At 38.6% G+C, this 15,763-nt stretch overlaps 1 protein-coding gene across 1 annotated transcript in view; it reads right to left on the reverse strand.

Annotated features, from left to right (window-relative positions):
* Positions 1-10,313: 10,313 nt before the first annotated feature.
* The window catches only part of GDAP2 (ganglioside induced differentiation associated protein 2), a 54,286-nt gene continuing 48,836 nt past the window's right edge, over positions 10,314-15,763 (reverse strand). The window contains exon 13 of the mRNA XM_006899584.1: positions 10,314-10,361. Within this exon, the coding sequence (XP_006899646.1) occupies positions 10,314-10,361 (48 nt within the window). The remainder of the gene's footprint in view (positions 10,362-15,763) is intronic.

Genomic DNA, 15,763 nt, shown 5'->3' on the forward strand with positions numbered 1-15,763 from the left:
TTAGAAAAAGGTAAAACAAAATCTTCGCCTATACATAATCTTGCCCACTTCTTTAGAACTCCAAAATTTATTTTATAAAACTAGGGGAAAGTTAGAAGACTTATTAGAAACATTAAAAAAAAAAATTTTTTATTTCATTATTTTTGTGTGCGTGTACCGTCAAATCAGATCTGACTGGTACAGGAGGAGATTACCCCTCCTTCCCTGGCAGAGCATCTGGTGGATTCAAACCGTGCACCTCTGGGATTGTAGTTGCAGCTTCTTGCCACTAGGCCACCAGAGCTCCCCTAGAAACATTTTTAGAGAACACATAAATGTTTTTCAGATTTTTGCAGATGAATAGCAAGACATTTGCATATGATTTTATGTAACTATAAAGGAATAGCTCTGGTGGACTAGGGATAAGAAACTGCACTACAATCCCAAAGGCATGTGGTTCAAGTCCATCAGCTGCTCCACAGGAGAAGGATGGGGAAGCTCTTATGAAGATTTACTGCCTCTGAAAACCACTAGAATGGGTCAGCTATGGGTCAGTTCCAACTTGACAGCACAAAACAGCAATGGTAACTAAAGGATTATAGAATAACAGTGGAAAAAAATATTCTCGGCGGGTGGAAGGCTGTACTAAAAGTCAGGGAGCATCTTACATTATTATTAGTCACTATGCATAAATGTGTAAATAAGGAATGATAGGCACATATTAGCTAAACTGTCCCAATACCCCTTTATTGTACCACAACCTTGCATGGTAGCCTTTAAACAAAATTTGTATTTATTTTGTGTCACCTGGAATATTGGTACATCATATAATTACAGGATTTTTAGAGTGAAAAGAATTTAAGTATTTATCAAAATAATATATTATTAATTTTTAATAAATAATTTAAGATAAAGATTTTTAAAGAAGCTGATTAGGGTAATGTTCTTTATTTAAATTATTATACTTTTTAAAGAACATGAGTTTTTTTGGAGTCAGACCTGATTTTGAACTCTGGCTCTACCCCTTAACTTGAAGGCTCATAAACTTGTTCGACATTTCTCAAGGGAATACACATAAAGAGCTTAGTGAAGTTCAGGGCACATAAACTCACCCACTTCTATATAGTGATACCAACAGCTACTGAGACACTACTGGGTTTCTGAGGGTGTGAATCTTATGAAAGGATTGCTGCAACCCTGTGTACTACACCACCAGGGCTAATTTAAGGCACATTTTAGAAAAAACAAAAATACCAAAATATCCACAACCCTTAAACATATTGTCATCAGGCCAGAATCTACTCAGCTCACTCCCCACTGTGTTTCAAAGTCTGTAAATCTCAGGGGAGGAGATAGTCCATCTTTCTCCAGGAGAACCACTGGTTGAGTTAAACCCTCAGAGAGGCTCAGCCTTTGGGTTAACAGCACATCTCCCTAGGGACTATGCTGCTGTCCTTGTTAGGTGCCATTCAACTGACTACGGCTCATCGCAAACCCAGAAACAACAGAACTGAACCTTGCTCTATCTTGCACCATCTCTGACATGCTTGAACCCACTGTTACAGTCACTGTGTCAATCCATTTCGTGGAAGGTCCTTCTTTCTCTGATCCTCCACCTTTCCCAGCACCCTCCTTACAAAATGCCCAAAGTATGAGATGAAGTTTCACTAATCTTTTACCTAAGGAGCACCCTGGTTGCTTCCTCCATAAATGATTTGTTGGTTCTTTTTGCAATTCATCGGGTACTCAGTATACTTATACATAATTCAAAGGTGTTGATTCTTCTTCTGTCTTCGTTATTCACTGTCCAACTTTCAGATGCATAGGAATTTACTGAAACAATCATGGCTTGGATCAAGGCTACTTTAGTCTTTAAATTGACATTGTTGCTCTTTAACACTTTGGAGAGATTCTCGACCTAGATTTTCCCAATGCAACATATCTTTTGAATTCTTGATTGCTGGTACTATGAGTTTTGAGTATGGATCTTTGTTCCGGCCCTCGGGCAGGGATAAAAATGCACCAGTGAATGAATGGAAATTAAAAAAATCTCTGTAAATATTCATTAAAATAAAAAATGTCTAATAAAAATGTAGAGATAAAAAACCCCTATTGTTTTGCTTTCTTAATGTAAATGAGATATAATTCACATTGATGGTTGCACTACAGTAGTCCTTAAATGTTACCTATTATCAGTTCCAAAGCACTAGTAGTATTATTTAGAAATACTATGCATGTCTTTTGATCACTATTGCATTTATCCTTCCCAATCATTCAATGAATACTATTAATCTCAAAAACACTCAAGTTCAGAAAGGTTGAAAAGGTATCTGAAAGTCTGAACACAGGTATGTCAGTGCTATCAACCACTAAATGTTTCTTAAACTTGGTCCATTAAACATCTTTCTGGAGTTTGGGGATGTATGTCCATAATTTCACTATGTGAATTCAGTATTTTTCATGTTAATTTAGAAATTAACATTCACATTCTCAGGTAATAATAATTCATTGCATTTAAGTTGGAACTTACTCATAGCTGCCCCTCCAAGAGATTTTCAGAGTGTGTAAATCACATGGGAAGAATCTTTCTCCCTGGAAGCAGCTTATGGATTCACACTACCAACTATGGGTTGGTAGCACAGCTCTCCATCCACTAGGCTACCAGCTGCCTAATACTATCGCCAGAACATTATGGTGTCTATGTTTGCATTCGTACTTCTTTCCATGTGGGTACCCACTGCTGTTTTAGTTCTGTGAGCCTTATGGAGAGCAGGAGCCAACTTAGCATGGAAATGAAGCTTTCATGCTAAATGAAGACCAAATCACATCACTATGTGCTGAACAAATGAAAAATCAGTCTGAATAGGGAAAAACAGTGGGAGAATTGAGTCACTGCATAACACATGATACCACATACAAGTTGAACTCAGAAAACAGTATGACATACCTCTCTATCATAATGACAAGAGATGATCTAGTTTGGGTAAAATATCGTTATCATGTTACTTTAAATTGTGGTGGTTTTAGTTTTGCCTGTCTAATCTGTAAATTTTGGTTCTGTAATTGTTAAAGAGTTATGCCATAAGGTATTCAAACTTAGTTTTATACCCCCCACCCCCTTGTTATTATGTGCCACTGAGCCAGAATTGACTTATGGTTGACCCTCTCGTGGGTTTGCAGAAGCAGTAAATCTCATGAGAGGAGACAACCTTTCTTCCACAGAACAGTTAGTGGATTTGAACTGCCCACCTTTGAGTTGATAGTGCAGCTCCTTACTACGAGGCCTTATAGATATTTAGGTGAAGTTGTAAGACTATTGAAAGGGAGCTCTGATATCATAGTCCATAGAGTTGTGTTGCTAATACAAAGTAGTGCCTCTCTGGAGGTTCAAATCTACTAGTTGATCCTCAAGAGAAAGATGGGCAATCTCTTTGCATGTAATTTATAGCCTTTGAAATGCCACCAGAGGGTCAGCTATGAGTTGGTTGCAATCTGAGTGCAAATAACAAGAGTATGTTTAGAAATGGAGTCCTAGGTCCCATGCCAAGCCCGGCTTAGAATATGCAGTTCCATGGTATCATGAGGCGATTTAATAAATGCAATGCAAATGCAAATGCAAATTTAAAAAAGAATGTTGACAGTAAAATTAATTCCATTTTTATCCTCTTTAGGTTCAATTTTGGTAATAAGTAGTGAAATGGCATGATGTTAAGTGGCAAAAAGAATACCCTACCTTGGGGTTTCATAGAAATATTACCATTTTACTCTTGGTTCTTCGTAAGATATATGAGCATAGAATGGGACACTCTAAAATGGATCTAACTTCCAAGTGTGACAGGAGTCCATAGAGAATTGTGCTGCTAAGATTAAAGGCCACACTTGCCAAACATTTAAATGTGGCAATGGTTCCTCAGAAGATGGACAATCTACTCCCACATAATTTTCGCCTAGGAAACTCACTGTAGAGTCAGTTATCGAACAGCTACGAAAGAGCAAGAGAGGAAGAAGACCTAAGTAAATTTTTTAAGTGCAAAGTATTTCTTAAAACCTTTTGAATTCTAAATAAACACATTTTAAGATGCATTCTTAGGCATCCCTTTCCTAGTAACAATTAAAATTATTTGCATATGTTAAAACCACATGCACCACAGGAATGAACTCCTAGTGACTCTGCAAGACAAAGCAGAAACGTCCCATAGGCTGTAATCTCTACAGAAATAAAGTTCACATCTTTCTCCTGTAAATCAGTTGGTGGGGAGACCTTATGGTTAGCAGCTGAACAATTAAACACTGAGCCACTGAGGCTCCTAATATGTTAAAATTTTATGAAAGTATTTTAGCCCACAAAATCTAGTCTGAAATTCTTGGCTCAGTCCATGTTCTGTGTTTAGAAAAATGAAACACTTTTTTTTTAAAGTATGATTATGTGTATGAAATATGTTAGTTTCAACAGTTGGATAAAAATATTATTTGACACTCAGTTGTTATGATTTGTTAATATAATTCACCTAAGGAATGTTTAGGCTTTTCTTTGTGAACAGTGGTTCTTTATGTTTAAGACCTACAATATTTTTTAAAAATGCAAAAATGCTGTTCTTGGAAGCAGAGACACATTCTAATATTCAAGAAAACTATTACTATTTAAAATTATTTTGACACCATCTGTTTAAGGACTATTTTCACTAAAAAATTAAAACTTGAAGTGCTCTATGTTCTTTAACTCACAGGTACGTGGTTCAAACCCACCAACTGTTCCATGGGATAAAGATGAGTAATCTCTTCCCCCATGATTTACTGTCTCTGAAAACTCAGTGACTCTATAGTACATAACAACAACAACATGAAAGTTACATTCTCAAAGAAGTTCAAACAAAGACGACTACGGGGTATGTGTATTTAGAACCTATGAACAACAGATCTGAACCAGGTTCTATCTCGTGCCACCCTCACACTTCCTGACCAACTGGAGCCCATTGCAGCAGTCATTGTATCAATCCATCTGGTTGAGGGTATTCCTCTCTTCTGCGGACCCTCCACTTTTCCAAGCATGATGTCCCTTTCCAAGAAATAGCCTCTCCTAACAACATGCCTGAAGTATGTGAAACAGTGTATTATCTTTGTTTCCAAGCATCACTCTGGCTGCACTTTCTCCAAGACATATTTGGTGTTGTTTTTTTTCTTTTCAGCATTCCACAGAATGGATATTCAGTACTCTTCTCCAACACCACTTTTGTTATCCTCATTCATTCATTGCCCAGCTCTCAGATGGGAAGTGATCAGGAAGATTTCGGTCTGAATCAGATGCACCTTAATTCTCAAATTAACATTACTGCTCCTCAGTAATTTGGAGTGGTCCCTGACTACAGAGTTTCCCAGTGCAATATGTCTCCTGATTTCCTGACTGCTGGTACCAGAGTGTTAACTGTGGATCCAAAATCAAATCTTTAGAGTTAGTAGGCAACCTTTATCACAACTGGTTTATGAGAGCATGCTGGATACTGGTAAAACCTTCCTTCACTGACTTTAGGCAACTGCATACCAAGAGTCAATCATACGTCTCAAGGCTGCAATAGTGCTGATACAGAAGAAACAGCCTTTGCTAATTCTGATGACTGTAACTTGAGAACTCTGATGAATTGAATTCAATCTTAGGCATTATCTTATAGCCTTTACAGTTCTTAAAGCAATCAATTCACTCTTCTGAGAATCATACAAGTCTTCTCTTTCTAGTTTTTCCAATTCTAGTAACATTTGTGGTTGATAATATTAAACAATTTACACTCTCTATATACATATATTAGAGGAAACAGTTATTTTTAGCTGAGACTTAACATTTTATCATTTTCCTATTAATGGCTACAAAGACAACCAAATCATTACATGTAGTTTAAACTCATTAAGTGGTATCTTAGTTAACAGAAGACAGACACAAATAGGTAAATTAGATCTTCTTTTAAAGTGATTATATTCCTCTTTCTTTAGAAAGGGGAGATGTGTTGTTCCTTTAAGACTTTAGAAATTTTATTAAAAAACCTATAGCCCTTGTATCCTAGCAGAAACATTCTAAAAATCCCATTTTTATTACTCTGTAGCGGCAATCCTTTGTAAAAAGGAGCCAGTGAAAGAAAATACATATTAAAGAAAACAATTAAAATATGTTAGGAGCCACTAGGTCTCTAAGTTTTAGAGTCTAATAAACACAGAGCTTTTTAAGAGTGATCATTTTCACTACCAAGCATTTTGGATATAAAATAAAAAGAATAAGAAAATATGCTGAAGGAAGAAATGTAATTGTTTTAAAAACAACGTTATGCTTTGTAAGAATTAATGAACTTAGTATTTTGTAAGCTGTGTCTTCAGCAAATGAACTAATATTTGGCATGACCCAAGTTTAAGTAAGTTTAAGTAATGGTCATCTCCACTCAGCCACCTAGTTATGTCCTCGAATGTGTCCTTTGAAAGTGGTATGTCATCCAGGCCATCAAACCTTTGTCAAAGGCAGATATGCAATGAACATTACTTAATCATCTCAGCTCCAAGGTATGCTATGCATCCCTCCTGAAGATTTAGTACACAGAAATAAATTTATATATTTTAGACTACTAAAACCCCACAAACAGCAACATACTAAAATCTGTTTCACTAAAGAGAGTAGGTCCTATTTTTAGTGACCATTGAACTATGAAGCAGTACTGATATGTATGTAGTCTTATACCACCTTTATATTCTAGAACATCAATTGTGCAAAGAGCCCTAATAGAATCCTGCTTGTGTTTCTAAACATGCAGTCTAAATATAGCAAAAGGTCATTCTTTCAAACTTACTGCCTATTAAAAAACTGTATTTATAAATATGCTTCTTTTCACACCTCAAAGTGGCTCAGGTCAGATGCATGACATGAGGCAGCCAAGTCCAGCTATAATATAAAATAGCAATGTTAGCTTATTTTTATAGCTGCTTTAAATGGAAAAGGTATTTAGATATGATCTACCAATTGACTGGACAGGACAAACTTAATGTTTTAGAAATTTAAGGTTGATTGCACAAAGGGATTAAGGAAGTGGACGGCACAGTGGTCAGCTTCTTTTTGTTTTTAAATTCATTTTTTTTTATTTATTTTTAATATGGTGTATCTCTGAATTGGATCAGACTGGAACAGGAGTTTACTCCTCCTCCAGCAGAGCATCTGGTGGATTCGAACTGCACACCTTCAGGATTGCAGTGCAGCTTCTTGCCACTAAGCCACCAGAGCTCCCTGAAAGTGGTCAGCCTCTAACGAAAAGGCTGTTAGTTTGAACCAGTCACTCCAAGAAAGGCAGAAGTGAGCAGTCTGCTCCCTTAAAACTTTTACAGCCCTGGAAACTGCAAGGTCAAGAGTAGAAACTGACTTGAGGAAAACAAGTTTGGTTTTCTGTTATTTGAGTGTAAGGCTTTTGATCCATTTAACCCCTTGCTGAGAATTTACATTTATACCCTAGGGGGCACCATGCTTGGGAAAGTAGAGGGATGGCAAAAAAGAGGAAGACCTTCAGCCAAGTGGACTGGCACAGTGATTGCAGCAATGGGCTTGAAGATGTCAGAGATCATGAGGATGGCACAGATAGGCCAGGGTTCAGATCTAGTGTTCATAGGGTCACTATGAGTCATACTTGACTCAACAGTACCTAACAACAGTTAACAACCACTGCCCTGGTTATAGGCCAGTCTGGTGGCCTAGTGGTAAGAAGCTGTGCTACAATCTCAAAGGCGCCAGGTTTGAATCTACCAGTTGCTCCACAGGAGAAAGATGGGCAATGTCCTCCTGTGCAATTAATTGTTTCTGAAAACCTGCAGGAGGGTCAGCTTGGTTCCAACTCAATGGTACACAATAACAACCACCACCCAATATAATGAATTTGCAGTTTAAAAGCTCCTCAAGTGATTCTCTTGTGCACCTAAGAATTACTTGGGGATCTACAAAGATCTTCTGGGGAGCTTCTTAAATATTAGATGCTGTCTTGGGGAAAATAAGGAGCCCACTGTCAAGCAAATGCAGGAGATCTGAATCTACCAGCTGCACTGAGGCAGAAAGATGGGCAATCTTTTCCCATGGGATTTACAGCCTCTGAAAACCCTCTAGAGTGCCAACTATGAGCTGGTTCTGACTCGACAGCAATGAGGTTGGTAATACAGCAGTTAAGCTGCTGAGAGGTTGGTAGTTTGAACCAAGAAGAAACTCTTACGGGATTTCTAACCTGTCCTATAAGGTCACTATGACTAAGAATTGACTTGATAACAATAGATTCTTTTGGGGGAAGAGGAGTGGTTCTTAGTGGGAACACTGGGCTGGAATGAACTATTCTAAAGCTTTGTTTGAGAGGAAGCTTAACACTTGACCCCTGACTGGTTTTCTGGATGTGATGAACCTTAACATACAAGCATACATATAAGGAACACATGGTTTTGATTCCTGACACCAAATACGTCCAGTTCTAGTAAACAATTGAACTGTTTATCTAAGAAATGTAAAATCTGTTCTTGTTCACTTGGGGAAAAAAAATGATAGGGTTAGCACAGCTATAGGGAGACTTCAGGACACCAACAGTGAAGTGTTTCATTTACCCTCACTGGGCTACAGGGAAATGAGGAGCTCTGTTGGCCTACTGGTAAGAAACTGCACTGCAATCCCAAAGGCACACGGTTTAAATCCACCAGCTGCTCCACAGGAGAAGTATGGGCAATCTCCTTCTGTGCAGTTAACTGCCTCTGAAAATGCACTGGAGGGTCAGCTATGGGTCAAGTATGACTCGACAGTACACAACACCACCACCAACAACAGAGAAATGGACTACTGGAAGCACCAATCCTCTGCCCACAGTGACAGAAAAGTTCCACGCTTTCATCTGTGAACTGCTAATGCACATGATGGGGTGAGGAAGATGGGGGTGGGTGTAGGAATCAAAAGGACTATGAAGACATGCAGATGGAAATGATAATAGCTTGACCTTATTCAAGAAGAAACATTTAAAACAGCAAACAGATGCCTCTTGTTAAAGTGCAGCATCTAGGGAGGAGTGGATCAGAACAAATTCTGGACAAAGAAGGAAGGAGGTCCTTGTGTTGGGATTTTGAACAGTTATTCTCCCAAGAAAAGAAAAATCACTCAAAAAGTGCCAAGGACAAGAGGAGTGCCTTGAGGCACTCCCTCATGTATATTTATACTTATTTAAAAGCTAACTAAAGACATCTCACCACACAAACTCTTCTATCGTATTTCTGAATTCAAAGATATCTAAGCACTTTCAAATGTTGTGATACCTTTGTGAGGTAGACAGCATGTTTCTAATTTGTGTTTGTCAGCAAGCTAAGGCACAAAAAAAACCTGAGTGGTAAAGGTGGGGGGAAAGCCAATTACTGGATTCCTGGCTCTGTTTACTGTAACACACTTTCTCACATGCTTTCACAACCCAAATGACTCTTCTACAAATGCCCTTAGGAGTAGTGGCCCTCAGAGCCAAATATTACGCACGACTATGGGAAGACAGACAGCACACACTAAAGGCACTCTGATAGTCTTGGGAGAATCTGTCACTTAGGGGTACTCGTGCATGCAGGTCTTTTGAATAGGGATACCAAGTCACCTATGACTGTAGGAAAAACCTGAAGATGCGCTCTTCTTCTTTTCCCATTAGTCAGACGAGAACAGTGGCAATTTTAACAAATCATACAATCCAAAGAACTAAGACTGGCACAGTAAAATCCCAAGTCCTGTATTTGGTAACAATTTTGAATTTCTTTTTTTTTTTTTATCTATCAGATACATTTCCACACTCTTGGTCCCAAACAGTTCTCTTGTACCATAACAAAATTATGATAAAATCTGTAAAAAATGTTAAGTGGGATTAACACCAGGATCTGAAGCAAACAGTCCATCTGTTCAGCACACACTGGTTCTATATATTCTGAGAAGCACTTCAGTACACAAAAGAAGCGTGCAATGTTAAGGTGATGACGTGAATAATATTGGTGGCTCATCTAGTGGAGAATCCAGTGTCTTTTTAAGAAACTGAAGATACTCAAAAATTGTTCCCCAATTTCTATTAACAACTGTCTAAAAAGGAACATTTTCATTTGATATAAATATACAAATTTAAAATAACTGTGCAGTTCCGAGTAGCCTATTATTTTTAGATTGTTTATGTGCCAGAAAATATACAGTCAATAAAAAAATACCAGAGAGGTGGGGACAAAAGACTCTCTGGATCTGTACAGCAAAAATGAACATCACTTCAATAGGTAGCAAGTCATGGAGAAAGTGGCATTCGTGGAAACCAGCAGCACTGAAAGATGGCAGGTCACAGATCTGGTGATGGAGGATATGATGTATAGTAAGGCCCGTTTTCCTGTGGAAGAAGTGGGGGCAGCAGAGAGACAAGAACATTAAGAAGGAAGACCAATTTAACTGGGAATATGAAATAACGATTTATAGTCAATGCAATAGTGTACATAAAGCATTTAGCAGGCCTCTCGGCCATTAAGCAGTTGTACTGCAGTCAGTCGGAGCTGACGTTAAAGTAGGAAGGAGCAATAAGGATGGTAATATTTTTAAATTGCAATACCATTTATAGAATATCCTATGTGCCAGATACTTTATAGGCACTTGTCTTTCATTACCCTTTTAAATCCTCACATAATACCATGAGGTAAGTATCATCCTCATTTTCCTCTTTCATGAGCCACAGATAGCATAATTCAACCAAGGGCACCTAGTTAGTAACCACACAGCTAAATTTTTTTGACTAACCATTTTGTCTTATTGTGTGCTGAGTCTTAATATAGAGTTATGAAGCAAAACCAGTTATTACTGAGGAATTGAGTAACTATAACTGTTTTGGCAGAAATAATTCTTCCATGCCTTCTAATAATTATAATTCTCACAGCATTTAGCTCCAGATCAAGATGAAGAATTAAATGCCAACATTTTAATACCAAGTGAAATAAAGGAACAAATCAGCGTAGGGAGAATTTTTTGGCCTTCATTCTGGCTAATTTGAGGTTTAAAAATCGAGGCAGTTAACTTTACGGTAGATTTCTAAGACTAGATTTATGAGATATCATTTTCTTCATTTTAAAGAAAGTACTTATTTGACAATGAATTTGTTTTTTAGTTAACTATAAATTGAAAAGGGAGCTCTGGTAGCTTAGTGGTAAGAAGCTAAGCTGTCAGCCTGAAGGTCTGCGGTTTGAACCCATAGCTGCTCCACAGAAGGACAGGAAATCTCCTGTGTGATTAAACTGCTACTGAAAACCCAGTGGGGGGTCAACTATGAGTCAGATCCAATTTGACAGTACTTAACAATACGGAAAACACTTAAAATTGATGTTTAGGAATGGAGTTGGATTATACTTTGGATGAAGATAACACTGCATTTCTATTATAGTTCTCATGGAGCATTAAACTTTACTTACTCTTGAACACAGCAGGCAGTTAACTGCCACTTGATTTACATAGTGAATCATGAGCTGTCTCACTCTTCAGGACTTGGAATTGTGAGTAAGGCCTTGGAATTGGAAAAGATCTTGTGCTATAACCAACTTAAATGTGACCACTAAAAAGAATGTTTTTTTAAAAAACTTAGGTAGGGACAAACCTCCAAATTACATTTCTGGAATCATGAAAAAAAAATTAATGAAAGCAATTTTTGCATACACTTCAACTGAGATTTGTTCCACCAATCAATGGAGCATCCTCTAAAAAGATGGAAACTTGTCAGGGAAACATGCCCTGAAGATATAATCCACTGGGATTGTCATCTAAAAAGAAATCTTTAAGATTTCTCCAATCTACTACTATCTTTTTCTAGATTTCCCTTACCTACATTAAATTGCCTCCAGAAGCTCTATGAACTTGGAGAAATGATGAAAGTTATACAAGTGTTCAGGTCTTTCATTCATAAGGTCGCTATGAGTTGTGTATGACTCGACAGCACTTAACACCACCACCACCACCACATTAAACTGTGCCTAACTAAGAAAGCCAAATCTAATGTCTAATGCTAAGAAACAGAGCTGTTATGCTACTTCTTTACTGTGTAAGAGACTGCTGTGAAGTCTCTATTTCTGTAGACAAATAAAGGAATCTGATGACTGTATACTCTTTCTACTGAATCTCTTTGTAAGAAGGTTGACTTTCAGGAATTGTCTTAGTATCATTTTTACATAGTGTTGTTGTTGTTGTTATGTGCTGTCGAGTCGCTTACGACTCATAGCGACCCTATGTACAACAGCCCTAAACTCCGCTCTGTCCTGTGCCAATCGCACTGTCTCTGACACTCCCATCCCAATTATCCCAGTCACTGAATCAATCCACCTCATAGAGGGTCTTCCTCTCCTGCGCTGTCCCTCCACCCTCCCAAGCATGATATCCCTCTCCAGGGACCGGTCCCTCCTCACAACATGTCCAAAGTATGTTAGACGGAGCCTCAGAATCTTTGCCTCCAAGGAGCCACCCGGTTTGACCCTTTCCAGGACAAATCTGTTTGTTTTCCTAGCAGTCCATGGTATTCTCAATACTCTTCTCCAGCACCACAGCTCAAAGGCATCAATTCTCCTTATACCCTCCTTGGTCACTCTCCAACTCTCTGATGCATAACAAGTGATTGCGAAGACCACAGCCAGTAGGTTAAAAAAATAACACATTCACAGATCCCTCTAAATTATGTCTGGTACTTAATAACATTTGTCCAGAAAAATAGAGGCTCAATTAAATTTCCTACTAACAAACACTACTCCATTTCTTTACCAAAAAAAAAAAAAAAAGAGTATGTGCAAGGCACAACTGAACATGAAAATAAATTAAGTCTATACTCATTGCCCACCCACACCCCCACCCCCAAAAGGTTTAATTCTTCTTAAACCTGATACTGGAGAGCTGATTCTGGCTCATAGAAACCCTATAAAACAGAAAAGTATGTTTTATAGGGCTGTGAAAGTATGATCTTTACAGACTGTATCTTTCTCCCACAGAGAAGGTAGTTTGAACTGTGGACATTTTGGTTCATTGCCAAGCTCTTAACCACTACACCACCAAACCAAAGGGCATCAAGTTGGTTCCAACTCATAGTGACCCTCCACTGCGTTTCTGAGGCTGTAAATCTTTAGAGGAGACTGCCTATCTTTCTCCCAGAACGGCTTGATGGATTCAAATTGCTGACCTTTCAATTAGCAACCCAGTATGTTACACACTACACCACTAGGGCTCCTTAATAATTCTTAACGAAGGGAAGTGTTGTTGTGTAAAGTAATAGCCAACCTCCTAACTGGTACCTACACCTCAAAACCCTATGGTGCATCTCAAACTTCAAAGGTGTCAATAAATTGCACATACCAGCTGTCTCTTTCCTCACACTCAATTCTTTTATATAAATTTCCTGCCTCTTTGAAGGGTAGATACACTCTCTGGTTTCCCAAAGCAGAAACTCTGTTCTGAACATAGCTTTATTACTGTATTACTAAATCTTGTAACTTTTACTTTCTAAAATGCTTTTTTCTACATAAAAATTTTCAAATCCTTGCCATTGTCACTACGACTGCTGTCCTAACCCTGGGCTCTCTCCAGCTGGACTCCACCAATAATCTCCTCTTGTCTCCTTGCCTATAGTCTTATCTCCCTCAAACCATTCCCTATACTTTATTATTGTCATCTTTCTAAATGGGAATAAAATGACAATGCCTCTTTGTAACATTCCCTGTTTAACTACACACTTAGATTGTCAAAGTACTACAGCATGTTACGTGAAGGGAGTTCTGGTGGCATATTCTGTAGGCAGCTGCACTGCTCACACAAAGGCCATGCCTCTCTGGAGGTGCAAATCCAACAGCTCTAAGGGAGAAAGCTGGGCAGTCTCCTCCCATGCAACTGACAATTTCAGAAACCCAATGGAGGATCAGCTATGAGGCGGATTGAATTTAACTGCAATAGGTGAGTTTTTTGAGTTACAGTATGTAAGGTTACAGTATTAAGTGATTTGCCCTAAACTAGCCTCTTCCACATCATCTGATACCTATTTTGTTTCCTCCTTATTTGTATTCTTTTTTGGCCTCTGTATGTTGTTGTTGTTAAGTGTCGTTGAGTCGTAGGCGACTCATAGTGACCCTATGAATGAAGTCAACACTTGTGTGACTATCATCCTTTCTCCAGGTTCATAAGTTTTCTGGAGGCAAGCTATTACGGAAGTGGATGCCACTCCTGCTTCCAAATATACGGATACATTTTTCAATTTTAGTAAATTCTTGTACAGGAATATAGACAGAATACAAAGAACTAAGTGATGGATTATAGGTTGTTATATTTAATGTGACTAATTACAGCATCCTGTCTCCATACCTTTTCAACATGTATGCAGAGCAGATTATCCGAGAGGCTGTGCTCGACGAGGAGAATTGTGGCATCAGGATTGGTGGAAGATCTATTAACAATCTGCGTTATGCAGATGACACAACCCTACTTGCTGAAACTGAGGAGGACCTCATGCACTTGCTGCGAAGGGTCAAGGACTGCAGCCTTCAGTATGGACTGAGGCTCAATGTCAAGAAGACAAAGATTCTCACCACTGGACCAATTGGCAGCGTCAGGATGGATGGCGAAGAGATTGAGATTGTTCACAGCTTCAGTTTTCTCGGCTCCACAGTCAACACTCTTGGCACCAGCAGTCAGGAAATCAAAAAGCATATCGCGATGGGAAAGTCTGCTGTTAGGGACCTCTCTAAAGTACTCAGGAGCAACAGTGTCTCTCTGGAGACTAAGGTGCGCCTGATAAAGGCCATGGTATTTGCAATCGCTTGTTATGCATTAGAGAGTTGGATAATGACTAGGGAGGACAGAAGGAGAGTGGATGCTTTTGAGCTGTGGTGCTGGAGAAGGGTAGTGAATGTACCATGGACTGCTAGGAAAACAAATAGATTCATGTTGGAGAGGATTAAACCAAGCTACTCCTTGGAGGCAAGGATTCTGGGGCTTCGTCTGACATACTTTGGACATGTTGCCAGGAAGGACGGGTCCTTGGAGAGGGACATCATGCTTGGGAGGGTGGAGGGACAGCGCAGGAGGGGAAGACCCTCTATGAGATGGATTGATTCGGTGACTGGGGTAATTGGGATGGGTGTGTCAGAGGTGGTGCGGTTGGTGCAGGATAGAGCAGGGTTTAGGGCTGTTGTGCATAGGGTCGCTATGAGTCGCAAACGACTCGACGGCACATAACAACCACAACAACAACAATTACAGTACCAATTAGTCCTATATTTGCCACAGAAAAATCTAACAGAAAGCTAAAATCAGCATACAAAGAAAAGCAATAAAATCAAGCTTGGTTGTGATGAAGTTATGTCTTCATTGTTGTTATGTGTTGTTGAGTTTGAAGAAACTCATAGTTGACTTTTCAGTGGGTTTTCAGAGAGAGTAAATTGCTTTGGAGGAGAATTTCTATCTTTGTCTTGTAGAGCATCTGGTGGATTCAAATAGTATACCTTTCTTATCACTAAGTCACTACAGCTCAATGAAGTTATAGGTCCTATTTAATGAAAGCCTGCTGTAAAAGCGCCAAAATATTAGAGTTGCTGGCTTAAAAAATAGTCCTCTGGGTTTTCTAGCCCAAACAAAATAACATATGTATTGTTATTCCAGAAAATAAATTATAAATCTAAACACCAGCTTGAATTGTTATTCAATATTTTTGGTACTAAAATATCTTTTTAGGTGCCTTTCACATTTCCTGCTATCCATTATTGAAGTATTATGAAGAGTGAT

This window comes from Elephantulus edwardii, unplaced genomic scaffold (genome assembly GCF_000299155.1).
Source record: "Elephantulus edwardii isolate Elephantulus edwardi_28Jun2011 unplaced genomic scaffold, EleEdw1.0 scaffold00262, whole genome shotgun sequence".
NCBI lineage: Eukaryota > Metazoa > Chordata > Mammalia > Macroscelidea > Macroscelididae > Elephantulus > Elephantulus edwardii.